Here is a 26,342-nt window from a genome sequence, read left to right as displayed (position 1 = left end):
ACATTTCCATGTGATTAGATTAACAAACAAACACCTTTGGCTATCTCTCTCTCATTCATTCAGCGAGAAATTTCACTCTCTCCTTTTCTAACAGATCTTTTCTGATTCCGTTGTAACTAACCAAAACCAGAATCAGTAGCAGCATCAATCAGAAATGGCAGCAGAAACACCAAAGAATGTTGGAATTCTCGCTCTTGATATCTATTTCCCTCCTAATGCTGTTCAACAGGTCACTGATTCTTCACTCTTTTGCTTAACTTACTTAATCACGTACTAATTACACCTAGTACTAATTAATCAAGATTTTCTGCTGCTACTATTTCTTAATCATCCAATTAATCTAGATTTTGTACCGGAAATGTAACGCTCTCTCCAACTTCTGTGTGATTTGGATTTGGTTTTGGTTTTGGTTTTGGTTTTCTAATTCTCATGTTAGATTAGATTATCACAACCAATGTATCTCTCTTTTTTTAGGAACTTTTGATTAATGATTAATGATTTAAATTGAAGTTACTTTAACCTTTTTTGTTTTTATTACATGCAGGAAGCATTGGAGGCTCATGATGGTGCCAGTAAAGGGAAATATACAATTGGACTTGGACAAGATTGCATGTCATTTTGTTCAGATGTAGAAGATGTCATTTCAATGAGGTTTCTACTTTGCCTTTCATTTTTTAGCAGATTACTACTTTTTCCGGTCACTATTACCAACGAATAACATTTTTTAGGTTTACGGAATAATCTGGTTTATAACCGAATGTATCGATTATTCAATCTGATTTATAATAGTGACAGGACGGAGTACTTTGATATGTCACTATCGTTGGATTTGTCGTTGCTTGTGGTTACTGATTGATTAGGATATCATAAAAACATGACATGAAGTTTGGTAATGTTAAAGCAAGTTTTACAGCTAACAAACTTTAAATTATGGTTTGATTTACCCTCATTGAGGTACATGTAAATTAGTAATCTGGTGAATACAGCTTATGATTGCGGTGAACTATTTAAAACCTTGTCAAGGTGTTTTTTTAACTTTTGAATTATGTACAACAGTACAGCTAAAACAAATATTGTCAGTTTTAGATTGAAATAAGTATTTTAACTCATGGGATTTTTTAAGTCTTGGTGTGGTTTTATTGTTTTATTACATGTTTTGTGTGATTGTTTAATAGGACTTAAATGCTGAAGCTTTATATTCAATTTGGTAATTCATCATTTTCTTAATCTCGTCTCTTGGTGATTAATTTTTTGCATCTGCAGTTTGACAGTGGTTTCTACCCTTCTTGAGAAGTATGGGATCGATCCTAAACAAATTGGTCGTCTTGAAGTAGGCAGTGAGACTGTGATTGACAAAAGCAAATCCATCAAGACATTCTTGATGCAGATCTTTGAGGTATCCATTCCATGCCTAACCACATGGACATTAGATATATGATTCTGCTTGTCAAAGTAGGCTGATTGTTGTTTAAATGTCGATCTCAGTACACCTATTTGCATGGTGATTAAACCTTAGTTTTGAGTATTTAAACTTTGATCGCAAACTCTTGAGCAGCCTCTCATTCTTGTGTATATCAAACAGAGCTCACAGAGACATATAGTTATCTGTGCAGTGTGTAATTTTCATCCTGATTCTATAACCATAGTAGTAGGACCAGTGAATGTTTTCATGTAAAGTTGTTAATGTTTCACTCTGTGATATTTATAGGATGTAGGTAGTGTTAATAAGCACATTGGGATTGGTTCTGTTTGTCTTATTATTTTCTTGATCAAACAATTTATCTACATGGCTTTCTAATACAATATTTATCTATTTGTCTGGAACAAACAGAAACATGGAAATACTGACATTGAAGGTGTTGATTCAACTAATGCATGCTATGGAGGAACTGCCGCTTTGTTCAACTGTGTCAACTGGGTGGAGAGCAATTCATGGGATGGACGATATGGACTTGTTGTCTGTACCGACAGTGCAGTAAGATAGTTTCCTAATTATATGTTGCCTCTATACCATATTCAGTAATAACAAACATGGTTTCCTCATATGTGATTCTAAGAACACCACTGGTTCTGAACTAAAAAGAAGAATGTCCTGGATTCTGTCATAATGTTTGGGAGTTAATCAATTGATGTTTACTTTCTCAGGTCTATGCTGAAGGTCCTGCTCGACCTACCGGAGGAGCTGCTGCTATTGCTATGCTAATTGGTCCTGATGCTCCTATTGCTTTTGAAAGCAAATTGAGGGGAAGTCATATGTCCCATGTTTATGATTTTTACAAACCTGACCTTGCTAGTGAATATCCGGTAAGCTTTTCAATCCCTTTTCATTATTGTCAGAATAGTTGACTTTGGGATCATATAACTTGAAAACTAACTTCCAATTGTTTTTCACATGCGATAATCAAAGCATCCTTGCAACTCTAATTTGGCTTTGATATGCCATGAACGATAGCATTGTTGTTCATGTCTGTTTACTTTTACGGCATCCACATACAGCCATTTCAGGATTCCTAGTGAAATAAATCCGCATAATTTTTTTGTTGTAGGTTGTCGACGGAAAGCTTTCACAAACATGTTACCTCATGGCTCTTGATACTTGCTATAAAAATTTCTGTCAAAAGTAAGTCTCTTCTCTAATGACAATTTTGTTTCTACTCTCTTGATACTTGCTATAATATTAACTACGGGATGGAATGAGCCAACTTGAATAACCTAATATTTTTTGTTGATTCAACATTTTGCTGTCTGGATGCAAGTTTAGTCTGACCTGGCCTGGCCTGGCCCTTGTTGAAAATTTTATTATAAACTACACCACATTTTTTATTTCTAATTCTTAAATGAGGTTCCCAATGTTTTCTTTAGGCCAAAAGGGTGATTTCTTTGTACGTTAGGAATAGGATATAACTATTCTTAATGGCACCTGCCAATGTTGTAAATGGAAAGAGCCGACTGCATGAGTGAAGGAATAGAATTGGGCCAAATGTGAAACTGAGCTTCTGTGCTGATAAGCATTCCTCTTAATAGTGGAAAAGTCATTTACTAAATAAATCAATTTAATAATATAATAGTGTTATTACGATATTAAACTGTAAATAATATAACAATATATTTGTTAAAAAATATCATTTAAATTCTGACCAAGTGTGTGTGTGTGAGTGTAGTTATGTACTGTATATCCTTAAACCTCACTTCATATTTGTATTAAGACTGATGTTGTGTTCAAAACATTAGTAATAACTAACTGACCAAGTACCTGACTATATTTACTTTTGCAGATATGAGAAACACGAGGGAAAACCATTTGCTCTTTCTGATGCGGATTACTTTGTATTCCACTCTCCTTATAACAAGGTAATTTAGACTTTTAAGGATTTTAGTATTTTGTATTGTAACTGCCTGAGACTTATGTATTCTATATATTTTTGCTCTGACTTAAAAATGATATGTATATTTGTAATTTAGTATGTCTGTTTGTATTTTCCTTTTGATACACTTTAACTTCCGCAGCTTGTGCAAAAAAGTTTTGCTCGTTTGGTCTTCAGTGACTTCTTGAGGAATCCCAGGTTCTCATCATTTATTCATCCTCTGGAAAACTTTATAATTTTCATTCTATCAATGCATGGGTGTTTAAAAATTGATTATGATTGCAGCTCTAAGGATGAGGTTACCAAAGAAAAGCTAGGACCTTTTGCAACTTTATCGGATGACGAGAGCTACCAAAGCCGGGATCTTGAAAAGGTTTGTGATCCTATATACAATATAAGTAAAATAATCTTCTGTATCTTATACTTGTGTTACTTTTCCTTTTTGGCATTGGGGATGGAAATAAAATGTATGGATTCAAATTTTAATGCTATGTTAAAATTCAGTAGAGAAAATATTTGCTGACGATGTGCAATATTATTTATTTTAAAGGCATCCCAGCAAGTTGCAAAGCCTCTATACGATGAGAAGGTACAACCATCTACTTTGATACCAAAGCAAGTTGGCAACATGTACACCGCGTCCATCTATGCAGCATTTGCATCCCTTATTCACAACAAACATAGCTCATTGGTAAATTTTCTGACCACTATCTATGACAAATATAGCTTCCTCATGACAATATTACCCGCTTCCTAATAAATATTTACACCTTACAATTTTCAGGAAGGGAAGAGGGTGATATTATTCTCATACGGAAGTGGCTTGACTTCCACAATGTTTTCCTTGCAATTATGTGAAACTAAACATCCGTTTAGCTTGTCCAACATTGCCCAAGTGATGGATGTTGCTGAAAAGTTGAAGTCAAGGCAAGAGGTATTGATCCATAAACGTCTAGTCAAATATGAAAGTTTTAACCACATGTTCATGAGTTTTGAAATTAAATTTAATATATAACTTCAAAAAACATAAGAATGTATCGCAATAAAGAAAGCATCTGTTTTAACAAATATTCTGACAGACAACTGATAAGTTTCTCAATGGACAGAGATACAGATTGGTGTTTGAACTTTCTTTTTCCATTTCCTTTTAGTTGTGTTCTTAAAAAAAATTTAAGTCTGAAAAAGATTTATATCATTTATTTTAAATGTTGTTGAACTTGGCCTGTGGATTAATACTTACAAGTCAACATGAGAATTAATAGTTGAAATCGACCAGTCTTTGGTTTAGATTATTGTGTTAATGTTTATTAAAATGCTGAAACAAAGTACTATGTTGTATGGTCTTTTGATGAATGCATGCTCTTTCAATTGCAGTTCCCCCCAGAGAAGTTTATTGAAACACTGAAGCTAATGGAACATAGGTATGGTGCCAAGGATTATGTAACAAGCAAGGACAGTAGCCTTTTAGCTCCAGGCACATTCTATCTCACCGAAGTTGATACCATGTATCGTAGATTCTATGCAACGAAATCTAGTGAAAGCAATTCGACTCATGCAGTCAACGGTGTGATTTCCAATGGTCATTGATGGTTAGCATATATGCAACAAACAATAAATGGAATTAAGCTTGAAGGGTTGGTCTTGTTTGCATTAGTTTTGTAAGGGAAATCAAATGTTTTCTGTAGTTGCAATTGTTGTCAGTTCAAATATTGTATTTTACCCTTTAAAATGTTACTTTCAAGTCAAAATTTTATTTTTTTAGGTTATCTGTTGCATTTTACTGAATCAATTAAAAAAATATATGTTGAGAATAGTAAACCTCTAGAATAAACCTCCAACAGCTTAGTTATGATATACATAATACAAGCACTCACCCAACACAAGAAGTTATGATATAGTCACAATGCAGAAAAATCCATTTATAGAGTAGACATTAACTAGAGAGGATCCTCTCCCGTGGACAATCAACTGGAGGCTGGCTATCCATCCGATTTTTTTTTTTGTTGATAATACACTACAGGAAATTTTAACAGGAGAGAATCTTCTCTCGATATTGACATGTCTCTCGACATTGACATGTCTTTGAACCAGCAAAAATTTATTTCCAATGGACATCTCCTTCATATGGTCCACATCATCAAATGTCAAATGAAATCAAATGCAAAACATTCATCCTACCAAACCCTGGCCCCAATACAATACACCATGAATAAACCCTAATTTTTTATATACACATTAATGCATGTTTGATTTCACAGCTACTTAAAACATGTCTGGCAATTCCAATCACGTGTCTTACTTTACTTGTTAGTCTCAATTCATCTGTCAATAAAAACATGTGTTCATCCATAGAATCAATTTTTACATGAAGCAGTTCTTTCAAGCCTTTTAATGAAATAAATTCTCCCTACCAACAATATACACCACAGGTTATTGGCCGTTTTGCCCTTCATGAGTAATAACTTCTCTGCAAGAGGTGTTGGCTTCTTCTTCTCATCTTTCCTTTACCCATAATAACTGTCACTCTACCATCTCCATCATTTTGCTTCTCATTATTTCAACTTTAATAACTCCTCTTTTACTTCATCATTTCATCCACAATAACTATTTCTTCCTATTTCAATGTTGGAAATGTTTGTTTGGACTGCAGAGAAGGTGGAGTACTAAGCATGCCCAATGTAACTTTTTTAACCATTTTGCCCAATGTAACTTTTAGTTATATATAATTGGAGTAGTTACTTTATTACGAGTATGTACATTTTTATTAACTTTTTTTTCTCCCCTTATATTGATGTATCTGATCAATGCAGTCAATGATTCAACAACTATTCAAATTTTACATCATTTGCTTAATGTTTTGAGGCAAAATACCGCACAATTTTATAATTTGCATGTCTAAGTCTTGGCTATTTATTCAACATGAATGACATAGAAGAAGTAAAATCCCAAGTAGTAGTTGTAACCAATGAGAGGTATCAATTGAGCCTGGGAGATGGTCTTGAACAAAACTCACATCCACCACTTAGGAGCATTCTCAAGCTTAAGAAAAAGCTTGCAGCAATATTGTAACTTATAATCAAGTCATCAACAATTCTATTAAACTATCACTCTAAAGAGAAACCATCCGAAACCACAAAGTAACTACAAAATTTGGGTATTAACGGCCTTGATCCAAAGTACCATGAAAGCAACAATTGTTATATGACTACCACACAAGCAAACACAACATAACAAATCCTCAATGTCCATTGCATTAGCCATGATATATTTTGCAAATTGAATCTCCGATGCTAAACCTCTGTAATCATTAAGTTTGAAGCTTATGAGCTCTGAAGTTACCTCTAGAACAATTTGCGGATTCGGGCCATGACCATCGCCACCTTGATTGTTCCATGTGGTGAAAGGATGAGTTAAACACATTTGTTAAACATGTTTAATTTTTAACAAATGTTGTTGAGAAGTCATTGCCATGTTTGAAAAATGTTGTGAGGAAGCCGTTGCCGTACTTAATCAGCGCCAAAATTGAACAAATATATGGCAGCTTGTGAGGTGTGCCAATAGAACAAATACAAAACTTTAAGACTTGGAGGGTTACTGTAACAACCTTTATCATTTATGTTACTAGTTTACCCATTTGTTAAACACATAAATTAATACTTATACTATTTTGGTTATCTAGTCAACTAATCTTTGTAATACGACATAAAAGTTCGAACAACGATCCAAGCACCGAGGGCAACAGTTTATCTCCTCTGTTGGTCACATAGTTTATGACATAGTTTCCTTCAGAAAAATTGCAATTTGAACGATATGGAGAAAAAGAAAACAGCATCATGGTATTTATGTCTTTCAAACTCCGTAAGAGCATCTTGTTTTGCCATTTTTATCGCCAAAAAACCTCATAGATAAAGTTTATTCTTCTGGCCGAACACCAAAAGATAGGATGAGATAACAATTCAGCTGCTTGCTTCTGACCTTTCATGTGGCTCATAGCATAATAGTTTTTTTTGACTAGATTCTTATCTTCACAACTACCAAGATGAGTACATTTAGCAATAAAACAAATAAGGGTTAAATATGATTTTGGTCCCTATAATTTCTCAGAATTTTCATTTTAGTCTCTGAAGATTTTTTTCACACTTTTTAGTCCCTGAAATTTTTTTCGTTAATGTTTTTAGTCCCTACTTTTTGTTCAACTTGTGTAAACTTTCACATTTTTGAATGATTTTTTGTATTCATGAAAAGTAGGGACTAAAAACATTGATAGAAAAAACTTCAGGGACTAAAAAATGTGAAAAAAATCTTCAGGGACTAAAATGAAAATTCTGGGAAACTATTGGGACCAAAAACATATTTAACCCAACAAATAATAAGAAAAAAATATACCTTAAGATTTCGCTTTTCATTGTAGGATATCCTATATTGAGCAAACCTGAGGATCCGGATCTCTTTCAGTTTCACCTTATAGAGATGCCACCGAGGACATCCTACGATTTTACATAGCATGTTATGTCCATTCAAACGACGATGACATCCTACGATTTTACACAACATGTTATGCTCATTTAAACGACGATTTTACGTAGAATGAGAATAACATACTACGTAAAACCCATCCTACACAAAATTAAACTAATTCAACTAAAGACTATTGATTACAAAAGCTCTGCATTCTTCACCGCTTACTAAGTATATCCAAGAATTTAGTCGAAGTCATTTTCAATAATTCATAGAAAATATATCTGTCATTTTCAAAAATGAAATTCATACGTGAATTATTTAACTTTATATTCACTTTTCATACAAATTAATTTTTAAAATCTAAGATCATTCAAAATAAAGTTTTAAATTTTTTAGCTTATTTGTTGAAATTCGTTTAAATATAAAATTTTCGCACTAGAATTTTTTAGCTTATATCGGTTGCGAGAGAGTAATAGAATTATGTTAATATGTGCTCATAGAACACATGTTAAATATTCTAATATAATTTTTTTGCATTTAATAATACAAAAAAAAAATAATTCTTGAAAAATTAAAATGCACAAATTCTAAAAAATAATTTTTACATTTATTTCCTTAACCCGTGTTTTTATGATACATGTTTAACATTCTCCTTAACGATAAAAGTTACATTGTTAAAAAATAGTTACTAACTAATTAAACAAATACATTAAAAGCAATAAGTTCAACCTTAGCAATAATCAGATGGTGAGATTTTCTTGAAGTACAGTAAAGGTACCCTTTATGTTTCCACCAACATCAGGGAATGTTTCACAGCCAAAAAGAGGCTTCACCTTTCCCTTTGAGTCAACCTCAAGAGGGTATTTCAGTAAATGACTTTTCATTTCAGTTACTTCATCAGCCATGTATTGTCTCCAGTTATACTCACTCAATGACCTTATCCTTCTCACACATTCAATGCTCTCTGGTTGCTTGAAACATTCTTCCGCACCTCCTATGTGCTCACTCCACAGTGACATTCTATAACCATGCACCTGAACACAACACATGCACCAAACACAACACAATACTTAATAAATTCGTAGTAGTTAAGTAACTTGTGTTGCAAGTTGCAACAATAAAACACAGCAAAATTATTTTTCTCACAATGATGGAATAAAATTTAGGGTCTGTTTGTTGACTTTTTGAATTGATCAACTGATATAAGCATTTGTGAAACTTTTTGGAAGAGCTATAGAAACAATGGATGATGTGTCTATAAGTTGTTTTCTGCTTAATTAAGTTCTTATGTATAAATTATTTCTATAACAAAATATAAACTAAATTCGAAGTTTTCAAATAAGCTATAGTATAAGCTTTTTTTATAAGATATCCTTTATAGCTTATCGAAATAAGCTAAAATCAATTTTTGTAACCAACAAAGATTGTATGTCATAAACTTTTTGGGAGAGCTATGGAAACAATTTATTATATGTCATAAACCGTTTTCATAAACTCTCACAAACAAACTCACAAGTGCTAATGTCAGTAGATAAACTCAAATAAGTCAATTAAAAAGCTTATCTACCGGCATAAATAGTTATATAGTCTTATACGATAAGTGCTTATGTTATATGCGATTAATTAAACTGTTTATCCAAATAGAAGTACTTCAAAGCTTATAAATCTTGCCTGCCCATGAGGTTTGGATTTCCTTGTTGCCCAAGTATGATTAGGCTGATATGCTCCCATTGCAATCTCAGTGTCTCTAGTGCCTTCCATGGATCTCTGGTTTATGTTGGCAGATCCCATTAACACATATTCATCATCCACTATCATTCCTTTTGAATGAACATAAATCATGAATCTTCTGTTCTTTTGAGTCAGTACCTAGTTTCCAAAATGTGCAAACAATAATGATAAACTAATTTGATCAGGAGATACAAAAGGAAAAATATTCAAATATACTCCGGACAAAATATAAGTAAAATTCACCGTTTTAGGTTCATTGCATATAATATAGACCAGATACATTAACTATGCAATGAATCTAAAAAAGTGAATTTTGCTTATGTTTTGTTACAGAGGGTACTTAAGAGAGTAAAAACGAAATACCTGAGGAGTGTTCTGTCTAGTAGGTTTTACAGTTTTTGAAATGTTTTCATTATCGGAGAGCTCCCGATTGCCAAGGCAAAAGAAGTTCAAGTAGTCTTGTGGTTCATACTCATTTTCAAGTCCAGCCTCTACTAAAGCCTTGTAAATTGTTTCATACATCATTTGCATTGTTTTGAACTGAAAATATCAAACATGTGCAGGTGTGAGACAAATGCATAAATAGTAATGTTTTCTAACATATGTGGTACCATTTCAAGTGGTAATAGAAGCTTACCTGCCAAAAGAGAATCCGCTGCGTAGCTTTACTTGAAGGAACACCTTCAGGCCACATAGGAATGACAATATACACAGAGAATCTCTCTTTCTGTTTGATTTTTTCGGCTATTTTTAGCGCAATTTCCATTGGAATTAAGTTGTTTGCACCTGTGAATAAAAAGAAAGGAATGAATATAACAATGATGAATGTTGCAACTTGTATAATATAACATCTTTAAATACATCAATTCTTGACAAGGTAATTAGTAAAAGTATTACTATTACTCTCTAGTCGCTCTTTCATTTATACATTTTTCTTAGTCTATGTGAAATTGTCAAATAGGTCGGTTATTGTAGGACGGAGAGAGTATCATTCATCTCCGTCTCTATCTGTCTCTTTCTACATTGGATTTAGAACACAATACTCACCGAGGTCTTTGTATGAATCCCAATTATATGATGATCCTAGAAAATATTGGTTCTCGATATAAATGAACTTCTGTGCTGCTCTGATTGCTTTGACATATGCAGAATGTATGCTCATGTCTATCATTACATTCTTTCCACAAACCAAGTTCTGTTCAATGAAGTAAACATAGTCAGTCAGATCTTTGTTTCACACTTCACAGTAAAAAAAGAAGAAGCTAAATTTGAGAAGAGAATAAAGTCACTTTACCCTTTGTATAGCGTCTTTCGGGTCTTTTGGAAATCCTTTCACAGAATTGGAATCAATTGAACGGAAGATCTTCATATAAAAAAATGCAGTAAATAGTCAAAAACGTCTAAATTGATATTAAAGAAGTTTCTCAAAGGAAACGAGAATTCAATCAATCAATGATACCTGGACATGCCAAGTCTCTTGATTATGTTCATCTAGGCTAGGAACTTCATCAATGCTAACAATGTCAGAGATTCTATCAATTCTCAATAATGAATCATCATGTGAAGTTTTCATCTTTTGAAGTCTAGTCATTTTTAACGCTCTTAACCAACGCTCCTCAAAATTGGTGAGAATGTCATATGCAGCAGGACCATCAACTTTGGAATGCAAATCATGCCATGGTTGTCTTGGACAACCAGTAACAGAACCCTGTTTAGTATACAAATTAACCTAATCAATTCATAACCTCTTATTAAAAATAAAAAAAAAATTATAAACTATCTCATCCAATGTAAGGCTCTTAATACACCCTGTGTTACGCCTACGATTGGACATCTGAAGCGTGACCCGAGTGGTCCGATAGTAGTGACCTAATAACAGGTGACCCAACAAATCGTGCATAAACTATAATACCATCTTAGAATTTGGGTTGTGTAAGCTCAATCCTACAAAACCAGCTTGTAAAATGAGGACTGTCACCACTTATAAACACATTTTCAAGTCATATCTAATTCAATGCCCGACTCTTAACACATACGACGAAAAGTCGAAAACTAATGAAAATAAAAAATGGATGACTAACCTCAAAGTTAGGATTATGAAAGTCATCTTTATGTGTTGTCTGCAAAGTCCTAAAGAGAGAATGTGTTGGGGTATCATATCTTCCAAGACATAAATCAAGACCACCAATGAAAGCTACAATCTTTCTTTTATGCTGACCAGCATCAGCATCCACAATGACTGTCTTCTGATGATGAGTATAGATTGTTCCAGCTTCCTGACAATTGAGCAAAAAGCAAAAAAATGTCTCTTTTTAAACTATATACAGCACTTATCTTTTCGACTTCTAAAACATGATACCAGCAGTATTATGCAGTTACATATACCAAAATAGTTTTCCAAACTGACCTGCTGTTTGACCCAGCTATGTCCTTTTCCTCCGGCCCTTGGGCAAAGAAGCACTTTAACTGAAGAGTGCTTGAAAAAATGGCGAGTTTCCTCGTCGTAAGTGTTCATAAGTCCAACCTACATATCAATAGTAATGTGATGATAGAAGTAAGCAACTGTTTACAAATTAAAAGGCTATTATCTGATTCAAAATGTAACCAAATATCAGAAACATAAAAAGAAAGATTACTGTTTTATGTCCAAGCATGCTTTTAGAAGTAGGATCATCCCACACAAGTAGAAGCACTCTCACACCTTCTTGTGATTTAGCTTTTAGAACCTCACCTAAAGTACAATCTCTTCCATCTCTAGTATCCCTAATGAGACTAACATTGTAATAAACAGACCAACCAACAATATACACTAATCGACGCGCCTGACTTATTGCATCAAAGATATCATGCCAACAATCTCCATGCTCATGACCACCATCAATCTTCAAACTAGGAAGACAACCTTGTGGAACATGAGCATCTTGATAAAGTGTAACTTTTCCACCTTTTCTAAGTGGAAAATATGTACCAGGAACACCTTCATAATCATTACCGACACCGTTTCTATAAAGAGTTACCTTATCAACAGGAGTATACTGAATTGATAAGCTCAAAACTGTATCAGTCTTAAACGGTTTTCCGTTAGTATTAAGAATAGGGAAAAAGCCTTCAATTTTTGTACCATTACATAACTTTTCAACTGGAATTCCAACTGCACCTATAACCTGTGAACCAACAATATCATTGTCTTTTACAACAAAATGAATCTCTGATGCAAAATGAGCAACAGGAACATTAAAATGCTGATTCCAAACAGGGTTTTCATTGTTTCTGATGACAAAAGTTCTTGCAATAACAGCACCAGCTACAGAAACAGTTACATATGGATCACTTGTTAGATTATGAGACATTTTGCCTTCAATTTTACCACCAAGTTTTTTAGGCAAGATTGAAAACATTTCTCCCATTTTCTTATGAAAAATGTCCATGTTAGGAAGGTTTTTGGCTTCATGGACACAAATTTCCAAGTTACCATGTAAGAGTAGAATCCTTAAAGAACTTGAAGTGGTTGGAAATGGAACAAGTTGTTGACCTTGTCCATGATGTGAGTTTCCAAAAGATGGAGTTTCACCATAAACCAAATGAGCCATATTGTGATCAGAATTTGATTAGAAATGTGGAAAACACAAAAGGGTGTTTGAAAGATGTTATTGATGGATGGAAGAAACAATGAAATATTAAAGTTGGTTGTTATTATTCTAAGCATTTTGATTTGAGACAGTTGAGTTGACGAGGATTTGGTCAAAAAATAAGAGCGTTTGATTTGGTTCAAGAATGTGACTAGAACATGAGAAGTCTAGAAGAAAATGTTAAAAGAAAACATAGAAAATGGTTAGTGGAAATACAAAATTTGTTTTTCCATGGAATGACTTATATATTGCAATAGGGACAGCAGTAAACACGTTATCAGCCGTGAAAGACTCATCTTGCTGTAATTTAGTTTTTACAGTGACCCGACACTAGTTAAGTGTACGTAGTTTTATCTTAAAACTTGTGTATTTAATACATTAAAAGAAGAATTTTTTTTTTTTATCTTTTTAGCATTAACTTTATTTTTAATTTCTTTTTTAATATGTTTAACAAATGTCCTCCGGGTCCAGGACACTATTTAACATGACCCTAGTTTTTATTATTAGAGGTGTGTTTAAATTTAAACCACAAACTAATTAAACATCCCATGAAACTGAATATTATTAGATATGTAACAAAAAAAAAGAGAATATTATTAGATATGTTTGGATCGAACTTTGAACTTTTCGAATTGGATCCTCTAAAGTGAGTAAAGTCTAAAATAAAAAATTCAATAGTTAGAATTTACCACAGCTTATATTACTTACTTTGCACTATAAATGTATAAGAAAGTTTAGGCAAAGAAAATTAATGTATAAAATAGTTAAAAAAAAAAATGTATAAAGAAAAACTAGTGGTATGTATGGAAGAATAGGACAAAGAAAATGTATAAAGAACAGTGAATCTTTAAAACTTGTTCTGTATCAATAATAGACATAGTAATATTCCTTCAGCGGGTCAGAAACTTAACAAACAATTTACAAAGACATAGTTAAAAGAAAGTAAGAATAACAGAGAAAAGTATGCATACATCATGATCATGAAATTCCACAAATTTACAGCCTGCAAGCTCTTTAGAAATTAAGCTATCTTACAAATTTCAGTAAACCAATTAACCAACCAAAATATATCAACTATATATCTCTTCATGATCCATCTCACTGGAAGGTGTAAACTCTATCACCAACAATAAGCATCAAGTAATTTTATTAGTCCATATTATAGTATATATAGTATGGACTAAATCATATGATTTTTTAGTACTTACTACCTCTTGCGTTTCGACTTCAAAGAGGTAACAGATTGAGAATTGCTATGCCAGTTTCGTTTCCTTTGGTTTATGAACCAGTTATTGATTTGTTTCAGCTGCAGCCCCGTCTCCTCCACAAGTTTTGCTTTGTCATCTTCCTGCACGAATGATAATTAGCAATCGACAAAGGTTAGTTATTACATCGTCGGTGATGATTCAGGAATTGCAAATGCAGAAGGAACATACAGTTGGATAAGGCCACTTTGCATGTTGCTGCCACCAATTCTTTAAGACAGAAGTTGTGTCGCCTGGTAATTTCCCGGCTCTTCTTTTCCTTAATATTTCCTCGCGTACATCTTCAATTCGAGACTTAAAACCCTACAAATTAATACCAATTGGTCATTCATTCAAACTCAATTATTAATTAAGAACAGTAGTTTATTAAGAAATGAGAGATTACCTGTTTGAGCTCAATTTTGAGTTCTTGACGAACTCGTTCCATGAGTGACCTTTCAGATTCAGTAGGAAGTAATGGACCAAGACCCATCATGTCATGATCACCACCACTACCAGATTGATTATTATCTAAACAATAATCCATCTGCATTTGTTCATCTTCATCGTCCGACATTGTCGCACCACTTCCTTCTCCCAAACTCACTCCTAAAATTCATTATTTCATTATTAAACAGTGTAAGCTATACATAAGTTTACTTGATCAGATCAATATTAGTAACTTCAGTTTTGGAAACATAGGTTTAGTTGATCACATTTTCATACATAAAGGATCAATAGTGTAAGCATGGACACAGATACGGACACCGGACACGACATGGATAATTCAATGTAACCACAAGTATCGGTGTCGTGTCGGTGTCCGACACCGGGACACGTCTAATACAAGGAGTGTCTGTGCTTCATAGTAGCTAATAAATTAAAAGTTAAATTGTATTTTTGACCCCCTAACTTTCATAATAGCACTTTTGCCCCTAACTTTCATAATAACACTTTTGGCCCCTAACTTTATCCCATTTTGCAAAAGACTGACCCTCACTGATTTTGACCATGTCAACGCACACGTGGACAGTGACTTGCATGATAGGAGTATGTTTTTATATATGTATATTGGCCCATGAACCTTCAATAAAATGAACAGTTATAAACAATAAATTGGGGAGAAAAAGCCAGACATGAACAGTTTGTCATTTAGAAAGTTTGGGACATGGTATGAGCAATGTAGTTAGTTAAGGTCCCCCTTATGTTTGTGGATGTGGATATGTGATGATGGGGTCTCAAAATTAGGACAAAACGTTAGACACATCTTAATCATACATAAAGGAAAAGCATACAATGTAGTTGCCAACAACATCAATGATGGACATTAATCATATACATATATTCAATCATATTGTAATTCACAAACATCATTGACCAAACCAACTTTTCTTTGTAAAGTGTAGGTTATAATTTGAAGATGTCCAAAAAAGGGACAGTTAAATGTCCTCTTCATGGTACTTTTCTTTTTAGCAAGTCATATATTATTACTTAAATAGCCATGGATACTTCACTACTACATCTTAGTTAATGAAATAACAACAAAAAATATTAAGTAATACCTAGCATTGTTGGTTAAATTAGAAATTTTATGATGAAGTACTATAGTTTTATTTTATTTTTGACACAAGTACATAATTTTATGATGAAATACTATAATTTTTTTAAATTCCTTAATTTGGCCACTTACTGTATTTATTAACTTTAAGAAATACTTAAATTTAAATGTGTACTTAATCAAGCTTTTAAAACAGACCAATTTGATCTTGAAAGGAAAGGAAACTAACCACTGCACTATTTTTGAAATGCTTGATACTCCATGTCTCAAAACTTCAACATAAATAAACAAGATACTAAACCATATATATGAGAGCTATATGAGTTTAAACTCCATCCCCTACCATATTACAATGCTCCTACCAACAAAATTATGCTCACAGAGATTGAAAAATTTCATCACCTTAAAAAAATGATGTTTTAATTACTTTCGCAAATGCTTGACTTGTATTTTCAAATCAAAATTTCTTTCACTGATTCCTTAAACAATGTCCTTAGATCATTTGTTAACCCAATATTAACATTTACTAAAAAATTGTAAGTGTCCCGATTTTGAATTTTTTTTCTCCAATTAAAAAAATGAGTATAATAAGCTAATTCCAACTCTCTATGCAACTAATGAGTGCATGTTATTCAACAAAATAAAAAGTGCATGTTTAGATTAGCTAGTGAATTTAGCTTAGTGACTCTTAGGTTACATTACTAAATAAATTTGACACCAAACCAAACAAAAGCAAATTAAATTACTTTTCCAAAGGCTATACCCCACTAGTCACAAGAAGTCAAAGAGTGAAATGTTTTTCCCCTTGGTTAATCATATTCTCTCCCACCTTTTCTTTATGGTGCCCTTTTTTAACCTCTTAAAACAAATTAGTAAATTACTACACACTCAAATATGGCTTAGGGTCCTTTTCATTAGCATGTTGAATATGGTTTAGTTAGGATCATTCATTTTTCCATGCAAATATGTGCACAATGTATATAAGAAAGAACTTATAAACACTAGTAATTTTTTGGCATGCCTTAATAAATTTATTTTAACCGTAGAAAATTTTATTGAACACAACTTTTTTAAATATACATTAAATATACCAAACAGTAAGAGGTATGTGTGTCCAAAAATCAGAGCTGTATTGTACCAAAAAAAAGAAGAAATCAGAGCTGTATTGTATCAAAAAAGAGGAAATCAGAGCTGTCTGTAACCTATGGATATTGGCAGAAAGCCTAACATTTGGCATTTGGGGACTATACCCTTCCAAATGTCTCACATTACTGTTTTAACAGTCTTAATCACTGTTCCACTTCCATTTAATTAATTAAATAAATATATTTCATTATATTCAGGTAATGTACTGAAATTTGTATGCATATATGTAACGTAAATAATAAATAAACTATTATAACAATAATTTAATTTGTATAGAGTGATAATGTAAAATTATGCATTCAAGATATATCTATTAAGAAGTCACACATCGATTTTATAGAATTGAACTAGGTTCAACTCTAAGATTGTATCAGACTCTAAAATCCTACGAAACCTGCTTGTGATGTGGAACTTGATTAACGGTCACTTGTTAAAAGTTAAAGTTAGTTCATGAAATATATCTTATCTATAAATTTGTATTTGACATATGATATAAGTTAGTTGATCTTTGTGGAACAACCAAATAATTCGGTTGTTGTGGTATGAATTAGTTGTTGGCAGTTTCATTTCATGGTTGGAAGGACTATCATTTCATTTCAATCCTTACCAAACTAAACTCACTCAAATTGGTTGCATTGTAACTAATTAATTTATTAATTCATTCATTTGTGTATAGTGTATACTCTTCCATATTACATTAACTACTGGACCCCACCACACCTCCCACTACCTTCGGTTAAGCCCAAATCCACCAACATTAGCTTTTGAAGAAAATAATTCTAGGTGAGGCCTAATTAACATATTAACATATAAAAAATGTAACAAAAAAATAAAACATATTAACATATAATTAATTATATATATAGCTTCTTTCAACCAAATGTCTAACCCACCAAACCAAAAACAAATGCATAATCCTACAAGGGATGATTATAGATAGAGAACTAAAAAACAAAACTTTATAATATGTCTACCCCCAATCACTCTCCCAGAGAAAAAAAAATACATTTATAAGTATCTAAAAATATAATATGAATAAAATTTAAAGTTATAGCTTGTTTATCTAATGAAACTAAACATATAAACTAATTTTTATTATGTTAATAAGAAATTTAAAATGTTGAGGGAGGTTTTGTGGTAGTTTTTGAAGGATAAATTTGCTAATCATACAATATATGCATTATATTCCCGTGAGAAAAAATCTTTATTGAAGTGGTCTTTAATTATGAAAAAAAATAAATATGAAGATGAAAGTTCAATGATATATATAATATCCACTTAAGAATAATTAGAAAATGATGAGCATTTTACTATAGTTTTAAAAAAAAAAATCTTCATAAGTTAGGTTTATTCTATTTTATATATTATTGTATTAATCTTCCGATTTTTAAGAAATAAGTTCCTGATAATTTAGCGTTCGACTGCGTGGTAAGTAAAATCTGACTGAAATTTATTTTCAATTTCTCATTTTTCAAGTGGAAGAAAAAGATTATACCATAACACAAATGGGGAATGAGGGATTAATTATGTAATGAATGGATCATCATCAAAATAAAATTAAGAAATAAATCTATGATGAAAACAAAATTAAGAAATTAATGAAGTGTTGTAGGGTACATACCAGTAAGAGCTTGCAAGGTATTTTCAATATCACGGCAAGCCATGACAGCTTCAACGGCATGAACTCTGACATGTTGCTGAAGCTGTTCTTTGAAAGTACACAACACTATCAAATATTGTGCCTGCATATAGCAAACATCATCATCTTTAACTAATTAATCAAATCAAAGTAGTAACAATTAAAACACTCATCCATCAAATCATCTTTGTTGCTAAAGCCACAAATCCATTAATTTCATTAAGCCCTCAAATTTAATTTTTTTGTTTTTTTTAAAAAGCAAATATATTATTAATAACAATCAGGTCTCAGCACAAGACGAACAGAGACCGATAACCATAAAAAATGATTTATTTATTTATAACAAAGCTAATGAAACATAAAAACATCATAGTATTGACGGTAAGTTCTACCTCAACTGACAAAAAGAAGAAGGAGAAGAAGAAAGAACATACGAGAAAGTTGTCGAGTTGTTGACGATCATGAGGAGAAAGAGAATGAGTTTGTTGAGAGATATAAGATCGTAGAAGATGATGAGATTGAGATAACTGAGAATCAATCAATGGTAACTGATCTATAGGAGTAGCAACACGAAGACATGCTACATGTGCAGACAAAAGCTGTTCATACAAAGGATGTGTTGCTATTTCTGCCTTCAGCTGTCTATTATCTCCACCACCACCATCTCCACCATAACCACCACCAGCACCACCGTGCATCATTCCCAAGCTTGGTTCTTGCATTTCAAGTTTCAAATAAAGAAAAAAACAGAGGAATCAAAGATGAAAGATATATTAGGAAAAAGGTTGAGTTGAGATTGAGGACCACTCTAGTAAGGAAGTTATGTATTATGATGATGATTATGTGGAAGCAAGAAAGAAAGAAAGCACGCTGGTTGAAATAGACAGAGTTTGGTGTATTGTTATTATCGGAGTGTGTGTGTGTGTGTGCAGTAAGTAATATTATAGGGATCTGAGACACAGCTTTCTGCACCTAGTCTGATGGAAACAAAGATTTTACATGCGCAGAGAAAGAGGGAGAATCAAAAGCATTTATTATTAAAGGAAGGAAAAGTGTTTTGAGAGAGAGAGAGAGAGAGAGAGAGGTGTGTTGTATGTAAGGTATGGAATCATTACTATGAAAGGGGATGGAAGCGAGAGAGGTCAGGAAAAGGGAAAGGGAGATAAAGCTGTTTCTGTCATTTCATATCTCTCTCTCTCTCTCTCTCTCTTTTCTTAATTTCATCTCTTTCTCTTTTCTTTTTCTTAATTACAATTATTTTTAAATAGTGTGGTGGATTTTTGGGATAAAGTTTGGTGGATGGGATTTACCGATTTGACGCGGTTATAAATGTGAGCCGTCTAATTAAAATGAATGTTTTAAATATTGCATAGTTTTCAAATATTGTTCGATGATTCATTTATTTTCTTATGAGTGAGTATGTTTTATTTGTCGTAAGACGTGTTTGGATAGATTTGCGGAGTATACAAACATGATTTTGTTTGAGATGTCATTTTTTATGTTTTTAAGCGCACAAGAGTATCTGTGAAGAAATATGCGCCTGTGAACTTCTTAACCGACCAACTAGAGGAGATATCTACACTGAGGCCAGGTGAGGTTTTGGTTACGGGTGAGTAAGAGGAAAACATGAATGTGTGGATTTGACTGGAGTTTCAACACTTGTGGAATTGACGACTGGAGATTTTATACGTGACCTTAAAAGATGCTTCAAACAAAGTGGCAAACACATGAGAGGGTGTGTTCTAACCAACAACATGCGTTTATAGTATTTGTATTTGACACATTTGACACATTTTAATGTAGTAGGAGTGTTACAATTCAATGTTAGCCGTTGAGGCTAAGGAGGCGAAGAAACTTTTGGTTTGAGCCACTTGAAAATTATATTTGTTGGCTTTTGTGTTTTTCAGACCAGAACAAGATAAAGAATATGAATCTTGAGTCGGTCCAAAACAGATAGTTTGAAAGTAATTATATAATTCGAATTCAAGCTCAAACTATTATTGGTCAAGTTTCACTTACTTTTTGACCAAATATTGAATAGTTATGGCACTCTTTTTCTAAAAATCGAAAAGTCGAAAAAAGTTTGAGTAAACATTTAAGTTATTAGTTTTGTTTTCTTTTTTTTGAGAAATTTATGTTATGAGTTTTGTTAACATGTGTTTTAATGAGTTTTAAAGACACGTGTTAAAAAATTGAAAAGTAAAAAATTTGCATTAAAAAAATAAGGAAAATGTTAAATAGTGCTCTGAGACACTACTCCGATACACATATTATGTGGATATGTACCGGCACATGGCTTAATAGATGATTGTCATTGGTGCACAAATAGAATTTATTATAGAAAAATTAATAGATACTATTTGTAAATCAATTAGAATCATCCACCGCGGCAAATGTACTGGTACATATCCCAGTAATATGTATATCGAAGAATTCATCATCTTGTAAGCATTAATTGTGTTTTTACTTTTTTGTACGCTTAACTAGTATCCCGAGAGCACCATTTAGCATGAACCAAAAAATAATAATATTTTGACTATAAAATAATTGTATATATAATCGACTTTAAAAATAAATATTTATATATTAAGTTTCTTAACCTATACAGTACATTCTAAGACATATATTATCATTCTCCCTTTACTTGTAAATTAACCAATTAATATCTGTATGCAAAAGAGGTTTAGTGTCAATCACAATAATGAGTGATATTACTCGTGGTACATAAATTCAACTAATAATAAGTGGGCAAGAATAAATTTGATGACCACTAAATTCAACGATCGTTAGTTGTACCAAAAAGAAAACTATATATATACTCCCTCCCATTTTGGATTACGTTTATAGGATAAATATATCAGTATACGGACCATTTAATGTTCTTTCACACAAACTTTAAAGAAAATTTTTCCTCACATCCCTAGAGTTTTACCTCCACTTCTACAAATTACGTCTCTAATTATAAAATTTTGTTTGACCATTGTAACTACGTCAATGCGTAATTTTGATCATTAATATCTTTAATTTTTTATTAGTAAATATTATAAAAATTTAATATTTTGAAAATACTCATTAAAACAAATTGAACAAGATCTTATATGCTACAGTAATATTTACATTTATATATTATTAAAAAAATACGGTCAAAACAAGGTAAATCCATAGTACATTTTTGTCAAACATGGTCTTATAATTAGGGATAAAGGTAGTACTTAATATTTCAATTTTATACTTTTACATTTAACATTTTATACTTTATTTTTCCACCTTCTTTTCAACATTTTTGGAAAAAGTGTGAGTTCTCCCCCAAATAAAGTCTTTCAGTTTAAAAAAAAAAAGTCTTTCAGTTTGTTAAATTTTCAAAATTTTAATTTTAAAAATTATATACCCGAAATATTTTACCGGAACACTTTGTATGAGTGTTCCGTTTTGTCATAATTTTTACGAATTTCAATTTTGTAAACCGAATCACTCATATAAAGTGTTCCGTTTTGTAGATTTTATCGATTTTTTTTTCTTTGTGAATTGTACACCGGAGCACTTTGGATAAGTGTTTCGGTTTGTTAATTTTCGCAGTTCACTTTTAAAAATTGTATACCAAAACACTTTGTAATTGTATGAGTGTTTCAGTTTGTTAATTTTTGTGAATTTTATTTTTGCAAATTGGAAAAAATTTCAACTTTAAAACATGTATAAATGATTAAATCTAACAATTTTATTAAATTGTCTTATTAATTATTGTGTTGTTGATAATTATCATAATAATACTATCAATGAAGTGGCAAGAGTTTTGATGTTCTTAAATATGTGGTCGATCTATAAATTTTCCAATGATTACTAGAGTGGTCATTATACTTAAAAATTTAGTTGGATACCGATACTCTGCAACAAAAAAAGAAGTAAATAAATCTTATAAAAAGTACTGAGAGAGTATAAGAGAACAAAAATATCAATTAAAGGGAACGTCGACCACTAATCAAAAGATCCATAAAGATATACTCCTATTATATATATCCTATTTTCACCAAAACACCAACCTTCATCGACAACCAAAAAAAAAAAAAAACACCAACCTTCATTTAGGTTTAATTTTATTTTTTTGTGAATAGCAAGTTTAATTTTATTATTCGTTCCAAACTCGGGTAAGGTTGAGCTGTCAATTTTTTGATATTTGGTGGTGCCGTGGTGGCATGGTGCTACGTTTTTCATCTTTTTGGTTAATTTTATTTCTTCTGCATCTGTTTTTTCCTTTATTTTTTTTTATAATCTTCTGATTCCTAGGAGAAAGGGATCCTAGTAGTCCAGAGTTTGGCCGCGACCTGGCTAAGAAATTGTTCCACCCAAGAATCGTTCTTTCCTTTATTAATTTTATTTGAAAAGATATATAAATTTGGAATTTCGATCACATGCATTTAAAATCGTATTCATGAAGTCAAAACATTGATGACCCATATGGAATTTTGATTGCATGCATCTGATTGCATGATTTTTTTCTATGAGTCAGCCTGATGGCTATAAATTTCATCTTAAAGATGAATAAATAAAGTGTTTGAGGTTCGAACTTCGACTCACACATAATTTATGCAATGTTTTTATCAACTAAGTTAAACTCACGAGAATTGCATGTTTATGTAACCCGCAACATGAACAAAAAAACCAATCAATATAATTTATATGATTTGAAATAATTTTGGATTTTTGTAGGTCATTGATTTGATTCTACATGACAATAATCTATTACATGGTGGGATCTATTGAATCTCCGTTGCATGTAGAGAAACCTCTTGATTACGGTGTTGAACATCAACTACATATCACGAAGAAAAAAATCCAATAAAATTTAACGAGAGTATAAGCATAGAAAAAAATAAAATTTGGAATATTTATTCGACATGTGTTGTACGAGTGTCTTACAAGTGTCGAATACCGATCAAAGAAGTGTCAAAGTAAAAGAAAAATTGAGTGTCATACGAGTGTCGGACATCGACACCGACACATATCGGACAGCGCGACACACCTAATTATAGAAGTGTTCGTGCTTCATAGATTCTCATCCATAATGGTGTGGGAACACCAACTAAAGGGTCATTAAATATGTAACAATACAAGATTGTGGTGAAAATCGATTCCCACACTAGAATGATTGAAGTGCTGATTGAGGATGGAAAAAAATTTCATGTATAGAAGATACATTTATAATTACTCAAACGTTCAAGTCAGTTTATAATCGAGAATATGAGAGTTTAGGGTTTTAAAGAATGTGTACTTTAAACTGAGTCATGTGTTAGTATTTTTAGGACAAGTCCTATAGTTTTTAAGTGGAGTTTTTGAGTTTGTTGTGTTGTGTTGCCTTGGGAGTCTTGTTGTGGATCGACGCTTGGTCATCATCGGATGGTGTTGGGCGAATCCCTAAATTCTTTTGAATGTATTTCTAGGATGAGATCATGATTCTCTGCTGCAACAAAATCCCACTGTTACACGCAGTAGTAGATTTCAACTATTTATTTTAAATTGTTCGGCTTATATTGCATTTTAACAAAACCGGTACAAATTAATCTCAATCATTAATTTTAAATCGGACAATTAAATTAAAAACTAGGTCAAAATTGTGTGAATTTTTACCGCAGAAAATTCTGCTCCTCTAGGATGTCTCCATAGCATACTCTGTAGTGCCTAAATCCAATAGTAGATTAAGCTAAGGAAAATTTCTCAACGCACCTCAACATTTCTCCCGCACTCCCTAGCGCACCTAAAAAAATTCGGAAAATACGTTCCGAACAGTTTTTTAGTGTAAAATTTACACTAAAAAAAATTCGGAAAACGTTTTCCGAATTTTTTGGGGAGTGGGGGAGAAAGTAAGTGGGTGCGTTGAGAAATTTTCTAAGCTAAGACTTAGTCCGAACCAAATATCAATTATCAATTATCAATCCACTAATTTTTTTTTAACTGCTAACAAACGTACATTTTTTATGTCAACTTACACACAAAAAAAAAAATTCTATTTTTAAATAAATCACACTATTTGGGAATTGGCTTACAAGATAAGATGGCAAGATACGGCGGCTTTGGTTGTGGTGGTGGGTGCAGATAACTGGTGGTTGAATCCTTACAAAGGAAAAGCAATAAAATACATAAAGCAAACACAATGAATAATATAAAAATCTCAAGTGAATATTCTCTCAATTTTGATTGATTACTTTTGTTTTAAGAATACGTGTTGCGTTGAAGACAAGGAAGCATTTTATCCAAAATTTTCGAATAAAAAACTTTCAAGTACAAAAATACACAGCTTGATAAGCTTGTCATTTTATTTTAAATATATTAAATAGATTAATTTTTGACCAAATTAATAAGTTAGTCATTTCTGTCAGTTTTGTCGTGGTAGACGGTTTATCTATGTGGACAAATACCTGGACACATGTATAGGTCAAACGGTACTAGTGACAAAACTAAAGGAAATGAGGTGGAAATGTAAGAACCAAATTAATACTTTTTAAACGTAAGAGACCAAATTAAAACTTAAAATAAACGTAAGAGATCAAATATGTAGTTTTTTTTTTATCAAGATCAAATATGCAGTTAAGTTTAGTTTTTAACAATGATTTTCTTTTCTTCAATTAGTTTAGTACAAAATAAACTTTGTACTTCACTTATCAGTTTCTTAATTGCTTCAAAAAGTGTTAAGTGCAGTATTTTTATGATTTTAACTAAGAAATGTTAAGGGACAAAAATGAGTAAAATAGTTTGATTTTAAGTGAGTGTATCCTTAAAAAATTTATAGTGTCAAGTATTTATAAGCAAACATTAGTCTTATTGGCCAAAACGAAGTGACCTACAAAATTTAGTCTTATTCAACCCATATTTCTCTTCTTTTTTCTTTTTTTCTTGTGGGGAATTTGGAATGATCCGATCCGACACTCACCGTGTAAGGTGCATGAATGAGGTGGGAACTTAGTCCCCAAGAAAAAAAGTGGTGGTTGGTTTGGTTTGGTTGATAGTATAGTAGAAGAAACCTCTGTCACCATCACAGATTCACAGCTATATATAGTTATGTACTCTTCTATCACTATTCCATTTCTATTTTCTAGTGAATACAATATCATATGATTCAGAAAATAAAAAGTGGTCCATATTTATTAAGTCCCAACTTAATACTTGTAAAAAAAAGTCCCACTTTAATTGATCATAACAAATGATGTACTAATTTTGTAAAAATAAAATAAAAATTATAAATTTTTTAATTAGCCATGAAAAACTGAACCAAACCACGAATATTTTTATCTTTGAATCTGATAAATTTTTACTTCAAAAACTTATCCAAACCGAAATACTAACCCCCTTAATAAATCAAGTTCCTGGGTAACAAATTAAGAATGAAGTCTCGTGAATTTAGTTCGGTTGGCTGAGACATAACATTGCATTATATATGCAGGGATCAAAATTCGAACCCCGATCAAGGTGGATAATTTTTGCTCAAACAAATTCTTCAAATGTTTATACTAGTTTGAACCAATTTTTTATTTTAACTAGAATTAGGATTAGGATTAGGATTAATTTAGATTTTATCCG

General features: G+C 32.0%; 3 protein-coding genes across 4 annotated transcripts; 1 reads left to right on the top strand and 2 right to left on the bottom strand.

The window, feature by feature from the left end:
- On the top strand, positions 1–5,131 carry LOC123911108 (hydroxymethylglutaryl-CoA synthase-like). 2 transcript variants are annotated; one of them, XM_045962458.1, is made up of 12 exons: positions 1–229; positions 545–651; positions 1,264–1,396; positions 1,832–1,975; positions 2,146–2,304; positions 2,547–2,620; positions 3,276–3,351; positions 3,508–3,563; positions 3,651–3,738; positions 3,916–4,056; positions 4,150–4,299; positions 4,740–5,131. In XM_045962458.1, the coding sequence occupies exons 1-12, from the start codon at positions 155–157 to the stop codon at positions 4,950–4,952; spliced, it is 1,416 nt and encodes a 471-aa protein (XP_045818414.1). In that variant the 5' UTR covers positions 1–154; the 3' UTR covers positions 4,953–5,131. The 2 variants fall into 2 exon arrangements, with proteins under 2 accessions (XP_045818414.1, XP_045818413.1); XM_045962457.1 differs by having other exon boundaries at positions 3,508–3,738.
- Positions 5,132–8,411: 3,280 nt separating this feature from the next.
- LOC123907404 (phospholipase D beta 1-like) lies at positions 8,412–13,487 on the bottom strand. The gene is made up of 10 exons (XM_045957665.1): positions 12,194–13,487; positions 11,965–12,081; positions 11,639–11,833; positions 11,017–11,265; positions 10,852–10,920; positions 10,605–10,752; positions 10,195–10,343; positions 9,921–10,097; positions 9,498–9,695; positions 8,412–8,860 (listed from the first exon to the last, which is right to left on the bottom strand). The coding sequence occupies exons 1-10, from the start codon at positions 13,145–13,147 to the stop codon at positions 8,567–8,569; spliced, it is 2,550 nt and encodes an 849-aa protein (XP_045813621.1). The 5' UTR covers positions 13,148–13,487; the 3' UTR covers positions 8,412–8,566.
- Positions 13,488–14,012: 525 nt separating this feature from the next.
- LOC123907403 (homeobox protein HD1) lies at positions 14,013–20,006 on the bottom strand. The gene is made up of 6 exons (XM_045957664.1): positions 19,208–20,006; positions 18,756–18,876; positions 14,837–15,039; positions 14,623–14,754; positions 14,398–14,534; positions 14,013–14,303 (listed from the first exon to the last, which is right to left on the bottom strand). Exons 1-6 carry the CDS (start codon positions 19,493–19,495, stop codon positions 14,285–14,287), a joined length of 900 nt encoding a protein of 299 aa, XP_045813620.1. The 5' UTR covers positions 19,496–20,006; the 3' UTR covers positions 14,013–14,284.
- Between the last annotated feature and the right edge of the window lie 6,336 nt (positions 20,007–26,342).

This window comes from Trifolium pratense, linkage group LG2, assembly GCF_020283565.1.
Source record: "Trifolium pratense cultivar HEN17-A07 linkage group LG2, ARS_RC_1.1, whole genome shotgun sequence".
Classification (NCBI taxonomy): domain Eukaryota; kingdom Viridiplantae; phylum Streptophyta; class Magnoliopsida; order Fabales; family Fabaceae; genus Trifolium; species Trifolium pratense.
The sequence above is the reverse complement of the archived record's forward strand: the minus strand, read 5'-3'. Positions and strand labels throughout refer to the sequence as shown.

Bases quoted from the DNA above. Each gene is read 5' to 3' on its own strand.
- LOC123911108 (XM_045962457.1), top strand. From the start codon at position 155: ATGGCAGCAGAAACACCAAAGAATGTTGGAATTCTCGCTCTTGATATC. The intron at 2,305-2,546 runs GTAAGCTTTTCA...TTTTTGTTGTAG, and splicing joins ACCTTGCTAGTGAATATCCG to GTTGTCGACGGAAAGCTTTC. The intron at 4,057-4,149 runs GTAAATTTTCTG...TACAATTTTCAG, and splicing joins ACAACAAACATAGCTCATTG to GAAGGGAAGAGGGTGATATT.
- LOC123907404 (XM_045957665.1), bottom strand. From the start codon at position 13,147: ATGGCTCATTTGGTTTATGGTGAAACTCCATCTTTTGGAAACTCACAT. The intron at 11,266-11,638 runs GTTAGTCATCCA...TATACTAAACAG, and splicing joins TTCATAATCCTAACTTTGAG to GGTTCTGTTACTGGTTGTCC. The intron at 10,753-10,851 runs GTAAAGTGACTT...TTCATTGAACAG, and splicing joins CGAAAGACGCTATACAAAGG to AACTTGGTTTGTGGAAAGAA.
- LOC123907403 (XM_045957664.1), bottom strand. From the start codon at position 19,495: ATGCAAGAACCAAGCTTGGGAATGATGCACGGTGGTGCTGGTGGTGGT. The intron at 15,040-18,755 runs GTATGTACCCTA...AATGAATTTTAG, and splicing joins TACCTTGCAAGCTCTTACTG to GAGTGAGTTTGGGAGAAGGA. The intron at 14,755-14,836 runs GTAATCTCTCAT...ATTAATTTGTAG, and splicing joins TCAAAATTGAGCTCAAACAG to GGTTTTAAGTCTCGAATTGA.